General features: G+C 37.4%; 2 protein-coding genes across 2 annotated transcripts in view; one reads left to right on the top strand and one right to left on the bottom strand.

The window, feature by feature from the left end:
• LOC134658853 (ryanodine receptor) overlaps positions 1–7773 on the top strand; it is a 245694-nt gene extending 237921 nt beyond the window's left edge. Inside the window, exons 111-114 of the mRNA XM_063514524.1 lie at positions 1957–2113; positions 4363–4472; positions 5275–5377; positions 7613–7773. Coding sequence (XP_063370594.1) covers positions 1957–2113; positions 4363–4472; positions 5275–5377; positions 7613–7716 — 474 coding nt within the window. The 3' untranslated portion in view covers positions 7717–7773. The remainder of the gene's footprint in view (positions 1–1956; positions 2114–4362; positions 4473–5274; positions 5378–7612) is intronic.
• A 3118-nt stretch (positions 7774–10891) lies between these two features.
• Positions 10892–13391, bottom strand: LOC134658766 (uncharacterized). The gene is made up of 2 exons (XM_063514406.1): positions 12034–13391; positions 10892–11004 (listed from the first exon to the last, which is right to left on the bottom strand). The coding sequence occupies exons 1-2, from the start codon at positions 13156–13158 to the stop codon at positions 10900–10902; spliced, it is 1230 nt and encodes a 409-aa protein (XP_063370476.1). The 5' UTR covers positions 13159–13391; the 3' UTR covers positions 10892–10899.
• Positions 13392–13491: the final 100 nt, after the last annotated feature.

A 13491-nucleotide genomic window follows, 5' to 3' on the forward strand; every position in this document is an offset into this window, starting at 1 on the left:
ATCCGCATCCGCATCCGCATCCGCGGATGTGAGCCTTTAAAAATCCGCATCCGCATCCGCATCCGCGGATGTCAAAAAATTGGCATCCGCAACATCCCTGATTCCGACACAGAACTCATTTCCTGTCAAGAATTGCCGACAATTCTTTTAAATCTTGTGACAATTGTCAGAAACTTGGTAAGAGAATAGTCTGTTTTTTTCCCATATAATAAAGTTTTTTTTTTTAAATAATACACTGATGGTGGCAAACAGGAATACGGCCCGCCCGATGGTAAGCGGTAATCGTAGCCCATGGATGCCTGTGACGTCAGCAACAGTGATGTTTTACAATTGTCGCACCTGTCACCGTGGTGAAATTGGGGCCGAAGTCTTGCGCGTTCCGTGCCCACAGCATTCCCAATAAGCCCGTTCAGCGTGTATATTTTTTTACCTTTTGCCTTTATTTTAACCTTTTATAATAGATAATATATAGAATATAGATAGAAAATCAACTTCAACTTCAACTTCAACTTCAACATTTATTCAGCAAATAGGCCACAAGGGCACTTTTACACGTCAACATTGAATTTACATAAAAGCAAAATAATAATAATTATAATAATAATAATTTTTTCTTTGAATTATGATCTTATATCTTTAGTAGAATCATCATTTCTCATTTCAATAATATTGTTTAACATACTGCTTTACTTAAGAGCTAATCACAGTGTTATAAAGAAGCCTCAATCACGTCTTTAAATGTTGTAATAATAATTATACATCAACAATTATTAAATACAACTACAACTACCAAATCAAACTAACGTAATACAATTACATAGAGATGTATAAGGTCTCTTAATGTCGAATTACATAAAAAAACTATAATAATAATATTAAAATAAAAACAAAACAGATAGATACATGGAAAAAAAATCTAAACTTATTTAGAGGTGTAAATGTCTCTAAGTGTCAGAACTAAAAAATAACATAGTTTATCAAATTATCCTTAGAGATGTATAGGGTCTCCAAGAGTCACTCAAGCCAGCCAATCAGTGAAAGAATAAGGATCAAAGTCAAATGGCGTTCTAACAGTTTTAATCTTCTGTCGAAAGATGGCAGTAAATGTACTGTAGCTACAGAATTTAGGTAGCATGACAGTAACTCACACACACACACACACACACACACACACACACACACACACACACACACACACACACACACACACACTACACACTCTGTTCTCTTTGTCCCGGCATTTTTGCCACGGCTCATGGGAGCCTGGGGTCCGCTTGGCAACTAATCCCAGTAATTGGCGTGGGCACTAGTTTTTACGAAAGCGACTGGCATCTGACCTTCCAACCCAGACGGTAAACTGGGCTTTATTGGGATTAGTCCGGTTTCCTCACGATGTTTTCGTTCACCGAAAAGCGACTAGTGAATATCAAATGATTTCTCATAAGTTCCTCAACATACGAGCCGGGGTTCGAACCCGCGACCTCCGGATTGAAAGTCACACGCTCTTAACGCAAGGCCACCAAACAATATTGCATACACAAACATAGGGCATGGAAATAGTTATTTGTACAACAAGAGATCAAAGTTTGATATTTCTTCGAGTGCTTATTTTGAGTCCCGTGCAAGCGATAGATTCTATAGTTCACAAAACTTTTCACCTCAGCAGTGAGAACATATTAGAGAACCCGAAAAATGTATTCCTTCTTCATCACTTACCTCTATTCACTCATGTTTTCTTAGGATATACCAACAATTAAATTTTCACCTCAGCATCTCGAACAAGGGTACTTTGCTACTTAAAAACAGTGAGCAAAATCGAATTTTGCCCATTTTGTCTCACTCAGTGAGCAAAATGCGATTTTGCTCACTGTTTTTAAGTAGCAAAGTGCCATTGTCCGAGCTGCTGAGGTGAAAACAATATTGTTGTCTTATATTTATACACGTATGTGTTTGCAGTGCTTCGTATTCAACATCTATAAGGGCGTGCGAGCCGGCGGAGGCATCGGGGACGAGCTGGAGCCCCCGGATGGTGACGACTCCGAGGTGTGGCGCATCATCTTCGACGTGTCCTTTTTCTTCTTCATCATCATCATCCTGCTCGCCATCATTCAGGGTAAGCGGAAGAAGATAATACAGGGTGGCCAAATAAGAGGTATACCCCACCTCGCCTAGCACCCATAGTACAAGCTTTGCTTAGTTTGGGGCTAGGTTGATCTGTGTAAGATGTCCCCCAATATTTATTTATTTTATTTTTTTTATTTTATTTATACACTTTTTTTTTGGTATCATCTTGGGTCGTCCCATTCGTTTTTCGTCAAGTTCTTAAATTAGTCCTATTCTGCTTTCGTCACTCATTCTACATTCGTCACAGTCGTCGGTGGCTTTCAATGTAGAATGAGTGACGAAAGCAGAATAGGACTAATTTAAGAACTTGACGAAAAACGAATGGGACGACCCAAGATGATACCTTATTTTTGAAATTTTATTCTATAAAACATAAAAAATATTAAGTATTCCTTGTTAAATATAATATCAGTCAGCAATTACACATGGAAAATAATGTCAGACAAATGTCCACCTCTAGCAGCATGGCAGATGCGGACCCTTTTTCATCGCGTTTTTCATCACTTTTTCACACATTTCTGGCGTTATCTTTGCGACAGTGTTTCGAATATTTGGTTTTAATTGCTGAAGGTTCGTTGGCCTATTAGCATAGACACGTTTAGATAGCCCCACAGAAAAAAGTCAGGAGCTGTTAAATCAGGCGATCTTGGGGGCCAGTCAATGTCACCGTTTCTCGAAATTAATCGACCGGGAAACTGTATTTTTGATATTTCTGTTGTTTTTAATGATTAAAACACGTTGTTCCGTCGTAAAACGCTCCATAATAAATTTGCCGTATCTACACAAACTAATTTTCATGCAATAACTGTCATATTTACCGCCAAAATAAAATGGCGGCAAAAAAAAGTTGTATACCTCTAAGTTGGCCACCCTGTACATAGAAGAACAGGCAAAACGATCCCAGCATCTCCACCACTTAAACAACATTTGTTAGGCAATTCTAAAGGGTGTAGTGATATAAATATATGAAACTAATAATACTTTTTTGTCTACATATTTAAAAGAAGCCTTTATCAATGAGACATGTCGGCTCCGTTGGGCCTCTACATCAGGGATGTTGCGGATGCCGATTTTTTGACATCCGCGGATGCGGATGCGGATGCGGATTTATAAAGGCTCACATCCGCGGATGCGGATGTCAAGATAGGTACATAAAAAACGTCAAATATTACATTTTAGTAATTTTTATTTCAAAAAACCGGCCAAGTGCGAGTCGGACTCGCGTTCTAAGGGTTCCGTACATTAAGTCCCACTCACGCTTGACTGCTCATTTCTAATAGGTTATTTTGGTTAATGACTAAATTACCTAGCAGTCTAGCACTTACGCCGATGCTAAGACGTTCCTGTACCGACCTGTTCCACATCCGCATCCGCATTAAATCCGCATCGATTTTATGCGGATGCGGATGTTGAAAATAATGCGGAAGTTCCGCGGTTGCGGATGCGGATATTCGCAACATCCCTGCTCTACATTACAGAGTTATATTATAATAAGTTTTAGTAGATATCAAAAAAACTGTACACGAATTTCGCAGTTTTAGACAGGGGTTCAGTTACTGCATAACCCCTAGCTTCAAATAGTTGCGTCCTCTTGTCTCGAGTCCGGACACATTCCGTTAGGAAGTGATGTACATCCTCGACAGAGTCGCAGATATCGCAGTTGGGAGACTCTGCTTTCCTCATCAGATGAGCAAACATATTTAATGGAATGTGACCGGACCGAAGCTTGTTAGCACATACAATTTTCGCCCGGTTAAAACTAATTATACTTAAAATCGCGTCAAAATTAGTTTAATAACAGTATTGGCATATCAGTGTATTGTTGAATGTTCCTTGTTTTAAACAAGGCTCGGAATCGGTTTTTTCTTCATACAAAAAATACCGGTATTATTACGTTCTTTGGTTTATTATTTAATTTTTAATGGGACAATCTAATACGAAATTATAACCTAAATACATGATTCAGTCCTACGTAAAGAGCATAAAATAATGAAAAATATTGGGCTATTTTGGGTTTTACAAAAAAACCAGCCAAGTGCGAGTCGGACTCGCGCATGGAGGGTTCCGCACCATCAACGAAAAATAGAGCAAAACAAACAAAAAAACGGTCACCCACAAGTACTGACCCCGCCATAGGGTCCCGTTTTTACCCTTTGGGTACGGACTTTTAAAGTTAAGTCTTAACCAGTGGGGCACTCGGAAAGATTAGTTGATACCTGAACATCCTACTTGTTTCAGGTTTGATCATCGACGCCTTCGGTGAGCTCCGTGACCAGCTGGAGTCGGTGAAGGAAGACATGGAGTCCAACTGCTTCATATGCGGCATGGGCAAGGACTATCTAGATTTGGTAAGTTAGACCATAGAGAATTTTTTTTTTTTTTTTTTTGAAAATTTTACGTAAAAATACAGCATTTTAGTACCTTAATCTAATGTTTCGCCAAACTGTGAGACAGTTTGTTGGCGGTGCGCTCTAGAGTAATCCTAAGCTAAATTAGGTACACTAATACACATACACAACACATACATACATAGAGTGCTCACTCCAAAAAGTACCAAAAAGTCTATTAGCATCTAGCATCGAGTAGCGGAACTATCAGTACTGCTACTTGACAATAGATGTAGCACCGACCGGAAAGTCTTATGCTGTTGAGATAAGACTTTCCGGTCGGTGCTACATCTATTGTCAAGTAGCAGTACTGATAGTTCCGCTACTCGATGCTAGATGTAGACACTGAAATTAATAGTCTGAACTGATGTATGGAGTGAGCACTCTATGTATTTTTTTCCCTATGGTTAGACTTAGGGCTCATTTAGACGGTGCGCGAACTTGTATACGATTTTAGTTACATTGCGGACCATTGAGGTTACATCAATCCAGCCGACCGATCAAATGACGCAATGTAATGAAACTCGCATGCATCGGAATTTTCGCGGCAAAACAAAAGACTGTCGCAATCTTGCTAGAGTTAGAAACATTATTTTGTCGATATCGATAGTTGTGTAGGTGTGTTGTCTAATAGAAGAAAAAACGGTCCAACGAAACAGAAAAAAAATTAATAAGAAATTTTACGTGAGGTTTGTATAAAATTACCTTTACCTTCTTTCTAATGCTAAAAAAACGAACTATACAATGTTTTATTGTATTACAGGTACCGCACGGATTCGACACTCACGTGCAACGGGAGCACAATCTAGCCAACTACATGTTCTTCCTGATGCATCTCATCAACAAACCAGACACCGAATACACAGGTCAGTACATAAACAGTGCGATACATACAATACAGCTAGGGTTGCCAGATCGAAAGGCGCTATTATCGGGAAAAAATATCAATTTTTCGGGATTTTGGGCCTTAAGTCGGGAAAATGAACCATTCAAATTAAATTAATTGTATTAAAAACAACGATATTATACATTATTAGCACTACCTCAGCTGCTCTGCCCAATCTACGCGGGTCGCTGGCTCGCTCGACGACAGTTCAGAACTTGAAATTATTGTTTTATAACGTGATGCTGTTTTTCGGGACAATTTTCACTTTGGCGGGAATCGGGACACATGCTAAAAATCGGGAGAATCCCGCCGAATCCCGACCATCTGGCAACCCTACATACAGCTGATACAGCACCGCAAACAATGGCGCACCTGGGGGGCGATTTTTGAATTACGAGCGCTCGATTTCGTCACTCGAAAATCGGTGGAAAACGGCGAAATGCATATTTTTAAAACGCGAGCGATATAAATTGGGAATCTAGTGGTATAGACCACTCATTTTCAATTCCAATAATAGAATTTTAATGCCTAGTAGTGGAGATATTATTGAACGAAATACACGAAATCGAGCGGTCGAAACTCAAAAATCGGCCCCCTGTAGGGCTTATTTAGACGGCGCGCGAACGTATACGTATACAATCAAAATTGTCTTCGGTTACCGCAATAGTTGAGTAACTATACTATGAGCAGGGGTCGGACAAAAAGTGCAGATGACGTCAAACCACTTATAGGATGATTTCAAATAGTATTTTTGATTTTCATAAACAATTATCACTTATCATTTATCAACCTCTTTATTAAACGATATCGCCACTTGAAATGAGTAAGTACGTTTTTGACTGAAGTGTCAATCAGATGAACAATAAATTGACTTCGTTATTGTTTAGCTATTGTATCTTCACGATTATATTTAGCTCAAATTTAGCTATAAAAGTATAATAACATCAAATGATCTTTTTTTATTTTTACTAATCTTACCTACTGTTCCCACTTTTGACTATTAAACCTATTTATCTGAGGATCCCACAGACTTGTTCTAAGTGTTCTAACTAATTTCAAATAATTATACCTTATGGTAACAAGTTTCGTGAAATTTATTTTATTCACTACATCACCCTACCACCTGTATTATTAATTCCATGGATTTATTTACGATTATTTTGTTACTTCATTAATACTACTTTGTTACTACATGTCACACGGAAGTTTAAATACAAACTCAAACATCATCCTGTATGCAAGATTACGTCATTTTTACGTCATCCGCACTTTTTGTCCGACCCCTGACTATGAGTATGAAATAAAACTATTAAACTTGGAGGATACAACTAAACGGAGTAGCCATTAACAGGCTTTCCCCTCTGTCGAAAATAGGCGGCCAACGGTCATACACAATGTATGGACTGACGTTTATCTGACATGGCTATTTTTACGTTACGCATACATTTGACGTTCCCCTCCCCCGCAAAAATCGGCAGACTGTTTTGTACAGAAAATTACAGACATGGCGTCTCCGTTTGATTATATCCTCCAAGCTCACAAACTAATAGATATTAGAGTGATTCAAGAGGAAGGTTTATGTATAATTTGATAACTCGTGCGAAGCCGGGGCGGGTCGCTAGTTTTTATTATATTCCTAAAACTAATTACCAAAACGAAAACTAAGCCATTAGTTAAATTAAGAAAAGTAGATATTAATATTTCGAATTACTCAATGTATTATTAGTCAGGTAACATCAAAACGAGAGTTTAGTGACCGCGCACATAATCTAGATTTTGCACACATATGTATGTAAAGTACTTTTATTTAGCGAAATAAATACATAGATTTAATTTTTAGGGTTCCGTACCCAAAGGGTAAAAACGGGACCCTATTACTAAGACTCCGCTGTCCGTCCGTCCGTCTGTCACCAGGCTGTATCTCACGAACCGTGATAGCTAGACAGTTGAAATTTTCACAGATGATGTATTTCTGTTGCCGCTATAACAACAAATACTAAAAACAGAATAAAATAAAGATTCAAGTGGGGCTCCCATACAACAAACGTGATTTTTGACCGAAGTTAAGCAACGTCGGGCGCGGTCAGTACTTGGATGGGTGACCGTTTTTTTGCTTGTTTTGCTCTATTTTTTGTTGATGGTGCGGAACCCTCCGTGCGCGAGTCCGACTCGCACTTGGTCGGTTTTTTTTTATTGTATACAATCTGCCCCGCAGGTCAGGAGACGTACGTGTGGAACATGTACACGCAGCGCTGCTGGGACTTCTTCCCGGTCGGAGACTGCTTCAGGAAACAGAACGAGACCGAGATGACCGAGTGAATGATCCGTTCAAATACTCTTCACGATCCTAGCGACTAAAATATCCGGCTCGAAGGCCCATTTCATTTACAGTTTAAAAATACACCATCGCAAAATAGAATGAGACCGAGATGAGTGAATGATTCATTCAAATACTCTTCACGATCCTAGAGACTAAAATATCCGGCTCGAATGACCATTTTATTTACAGTTTAAAAATACACCATCGCAAAATAGTATGAGACCGAGATGAGTGAATGATTCATTCAAATACTCTTTACGATCCTAAAGACTAAAATATCCGGCTCGAATGACCATTTTATTTACAGTTTAAAAATACACCTTCACAAAATAGAATGAGACCGAGATGACCGAGTGAATGATCCATTCAAATACTCTTCACGATCCTAGAGACTAAAATATCCGGCTCGAAGGACCATTTTATTTACAGTTTAAAAATACACCTTCACAAAATAGAATGAGACCGAGTGAATGATTCATTCAAATACTCTTTACTATCCTAGAGACTAGAATATCCGGCTCGAAAGACCATTTTATTTACAGTTTAAAAACACCATCTACAAAATAGAATGAGACCGAGATGACCGAGTGAATGATCCATTCAAATGGGTACTCGATCCTGAATGATAAAATAAAATACAGCACACAGTCCTAGAGACTAAAATTTTATCTACAGTATAAAATACACCACAAAACAGAACGAGATGACCGAGTGAATGTATCATTCAAATACTCTTTATAATCCTAGATACTAAATTATCCGGCTCGGAAGACAATTTTCTCTTATGTATTATTATTATTTTCACAAAACTGAAGGAGTCCTCGCGACGACCGAGTGAATTGTAAAATGAAAATATTGTAAATACACTTTGTGATCGTAGGGACTAAAGTATCCGGCTCGAAGGACCATTTTTTCCTATATTGTCTGTGGCATTGAGTAATGAAAAATAGAGCATTATTGTTTATGTAATTTTAGTCTCTAGGATTTAAACAAATCTGCCGCCTTTGTACTAATAACTAAAAACCGGATATTCTTTTCAAAACCGGTTCACAATTTAATATTTGGCAATTTAATCATATCTTGGACGGCATATTTTTAAAAATAGGTATAAATTATATATAAATGTATAAAAATGGAAAACGCAAAATGAATGCGTCTACTAAATATATCAATTTAAGCTTTTGCTCAAAATTGACGCCAAAATGAACTTACGAGTAAATAAATTTCGTCTGTCTGCATTTCTTTACCCGACTAGCTTCAATATATCAAAATGTTCAAAGTCAATTACGTAGAAAATTAACTTTTAAAAAGAAATATCTAAATAGAGAAATATGTAATCAATCTAATGCACAAAGTTTATAAATCTAGTCGCTAATTTTGAAACAAAGCACAAGGATAAATTACCAAAAAAAAAAGGTGATGTTTTGGTTCATACCAAAGAGTTATAAAAATAATAGAAGTGGTATAAAAATTTAGAAAAATTCATGTGAATTTGACACTAGGTAACTCTGGTTGCCAAAAGATGACATTGTGTTACTAAAACATGAATCTAGTATTTTAACTGGATCTGGCATGAGGGGTGGGGGAAATGACCGAACGGGATAGTCTTATGTATCTTTCAGTAGGAGTAGCAGCGAAAGCACTATTATTGTTTGTCCTTGTCACAGTTTCATTTTTTTTTATTCCCCACCGTAAATTTAGTATGTATTATGGTGGGAAACAAATAAATTCGACCAATCATAGTGTCGCATTGCCTATGTTTTGTCCCTCACGGAGGCACGCGTATACCATTTCTATAGGATCCTACCTTCTATGTACTAAAACATAGCGCCATCTAGTTCGGCTGTCAAACTCAGTGGTTTTTCTATCCTTTTATTAACTCTTTGGTTCATCATACACTAGACCGGTTATCTACATATTTTTGTGCTTTTCTCTTAATAGTAATATTTGAAACGAAGTTCAAAATTTCCTCCATCTAATAGATAAATGAAAAATATGTTTATATCAAGTTTATCTAACTTCCATATATAATAATATTAAGGTGGCCTTTCCAAGTAATATTTTTTAAATATTTCGATATAGTTTATGTAAGATAATATAAAGTAACTGTTAATTAAATAAATATTAATTTATTGCCAGTGTTGTTTCATTTTCCATGCAGTCACGCTTTAGTACATTAAGTACGATACAAGTGCGAAAAGTAGGAAATTCGCAACGAGTGGCGATAAATTGAAACACGACCGAAGGGAGTGTTAAATCGACACGAGTTGCGAATTACCTATTCGCACGTGTATCGTACAACGTTTTACAGTACATATGTCACTTTAAACTTTTGACATACGCACGGAAAGTGCTATTTCCCGCACTAGTTCGGGAAAGTAGCACCATATGTACTGTAAATATTATTTTACGTATTGTAAAATAATAAAGGAAATGGATAAAAAAAAGTTAGCTTGGTTACCTAACATTTAATTAAAATTTTGTCCTTATAACTAACTCATAATTTAATACTCAAACAATCACACTTCTAACAATAGAGAGTGGAGTGAGAAACAAATATATTAATTTAAATAAGTTATTAACAAACCAAATAATTTACTAATAACAATAACATGATAATAAATTAATAATACTTTTAGGTCAAAATCTAGGCAGTTAATTTCAAGTATTATTTGCAAAACCAATTTCCTGCACTTTCTTATATCTATAATTATAACATCTCATTTAAAATATTGTTAACTGATTCTCACCGATCAGGGAGTTTCAGTCAAGATGACCATCGTACAGTCGCACATCGAAAACAGATGCTACGAAAGTCACGTGACTATTCCGTAATGATCGTCACCTTGGCTAGGCCCCCAGACTGATCAGATGCTGCAAGGGTGCAAATTACGGAAAACAGGTGTAAAAAAAACAGAAAAGTGCATTAATAAATTTTGACAAATCATTACGAAATAGCCTCGTGCTGCCCAATGTACATTAGGATGTACACTTCGTTTCGATGGAATGTCAACCTTAATTAAAAACAAATTAAGCAGCATACCATTTTTGTCTCGTAAAATTTTTGAAGAAATGAAATTCAACCCAATTGAAAATACAACAAGAATCAAACTTCCTTGGCTATAATTTTGTATGTTGGGCGGAACGAGGATAAAGGAATCTTAGTAATCATTGTGTATGGTTTAAATGAATGATTGGCACTGCAGCCGGTCCTTCAGTCGGAGCAGTCTCTTGTAAATACACAGCTTGTTCGAGGTGAAGGTCTTCTTCATCAAGTCCACATTGTCCTGAAATGATATCATTTCAGATGTAGTAGGTAATACTTTATTGTAGAATCTTAAATATAAATACAAACGAAATATGTAAAAAATAACTACAAAAACCCATCCCGGGCTGCCCCCGACGCAAAGGTGCCCATCACGCTCGCTGCGTTGCCGCGTTACAGCCTTTGCATCAGGAGATACCTGGAGCGGGGGTCAAGGCCCCTTTCAAACAGGCGACGACACAGCTCACGGAGGAAGGTCTTACCCTCAGTGCACCAGCATCCCATGTAGTAATTGATGTTGAGCATTCGTAATATCAACCTTATTGTCAAAGCAAGAAGAATTCAATTCTAATAGACGGTTGTTCAATTTAACGACATTTGTTTATTAGACAACTCTATACTTATTATCTGATAAAATATAATAGAAAAGAGATAGGATTTCTATTATTTTTAGATTCAAATGTGACATGTTGAATCAACACCAAACCACAGAATAAATAATAGTACTAAGTACAGAAGAAGCGCTGGTGGCCTAGTGGTAAGAGCGTGCGACTTGCAATCCGGAGGTCGCGGGTTCGAACCCTGGCTCGTACCAATGAGTTTTTCGGAACTTATGTACGAAATATCATTTGATATTTACCAGTTGCTTTTCGGTGAAGGAAAACATCATGAGGAAACCGGACTAATCCCGATACGGGCCTAGTTTACCCTCTGGGTTGGAAGGTCAGATGGCAGTCGCTTTCGTAAAACTAGTGCCCACGCCAATTACTGGGATTAGTTGCCAAGCGGACCCCAGGCTCCCATGAGCCGTGGCAAAATGCCAGGACAACGCGAGGAAGAGGACTAAGTACAGAAGACTCACTCTCTAACAAAACGCGTCTGTTACGATCAGCACAGATATGGCCGCTAGGTGGCGACAGCGCCACGCGCGGCTTATGGCTTTCCCCAAAATTAGGGCCGAACGGATGTACTTTTAGCTACCTGTAGCAAAGCGACGAAATCGCGGAGTGAGACACGCCTGACCAAACCTGAAGTTACATAACATACTTACATTAGGAAAGAAGTCATATTCAAATATGAATATCTCAAAAAACGTTGCAGCAACTATGACTGGTCCAGACTTCCTCTCGCAAACATCCAGTTGTACGGCATACTTCCCATCCGGCAATGCTCCGAGTCTCTCAAAAATTGGTGTAACCTTATACTTTTGACTTGACAGACGGTATAACAAAATTTCACTATTCCTTGTCCCAATCAAAACGATATCTCCGTAAAAGAATAATGCAGTTATCGGAGGAAACTCTATGTATAAATGCTTATATGTATCTGTTTCTATTTTGAATAAGATCCGTGAATAACAAACATAGTTTTTATCGTTGATAGCCATTATATGTTTAACCTGCTTTAGCCATTCTGGAGGTACAGCGATTGGTTTGACAGAATCTTGCTGTTCGTTTACAATGGTTACTATATTTCCACAATCAGTAAAGATGTATAAAACATTGTTGTTGTACTGTATAACTTTAATATCATAGTCGCAATGTAGAATCAATTTTGAAGATAGATTTTCGTGACTTAAATCACATTTGAAAATGTCTCGGTTATTAAAGAAGTACATAGCATTCTCGGCTAGAACGAAGTTATCAGCTTTAAAAAACGCCTCAGACATGAAGTTTGGATTAGGAACGGTTCTTTGTATTAAGAGTCCAGATTTTATCAAAATGGCAGAAGCACAATCATTATGCGCAACTTTAAAGCAGTTTTTCTCGGGTACTACAACAGGTATGTTTTTCATTGTATTCATATCGTAAAGAACAACTCCTCTCGCGTCTTTTAACGGTAATATTCCATTATCAATCTCCAATGCGTGACATTTATCGTGAAGAGAAAAATTATAAAACTCCCTCGTTTTATTCTCAATTTTCGAAATATTCGACCATGTTTTTAGGTTCTTGTAGATGTGGTACCAGCTCGTGTCTTTTCCGGACTTCCTTCTCGCAATAATAGACGAATGTTTGAATTCTTTTTTGCAACATTCTTGCCAAAGTAAGTCTGTGCCATCGATTATTTCTTTCCAATTTTTACTCACTCTTCGGCATATTCCAATCGTGCATCCATCAACTTTAGATAGTATTTCAAGGAAAGATTCTAACGGCAGATCATTTATGTGGATCATTTCTTATTTTTGTGGATATTTTTACTAAATTCTTTAACCAAATCTATGTCATGTTTTCACCACTGATACACTTTATTTGCCGATCAATTTCACTACTTTCTCTTTACAAAACTTTGGAAAACATATAATTCTAAGCACAGACACTAAATTTAAACATTATTAAGTCTAAAATGCAGAAAAATTGTATTGTTTACTTTTTTATCCGATCTAATCACTTGACTGACGTTCACGGACTCGTGATTTTGACATTCAGCTAGTTGGTTGGCAGCACCTAGGCCACTCAGCTATTTAAGACAAAGTTTTATACGTTGTTTATCGTCTGCTAAGGTGCAG

This window comes from Cydia amplana, chromosome 23 (genome assembly GCF_948474715.1).
Source record: "Cydia amplana chromosome 23, ilCydAmpl1.1, whole genome shotgun sequence".
Lineage (NCBI taxonomy): Eukaryota > Metazoa > Arthropoda > Insecta > Lepidoptera > Tortricidae > Cydia > Cydia amplana.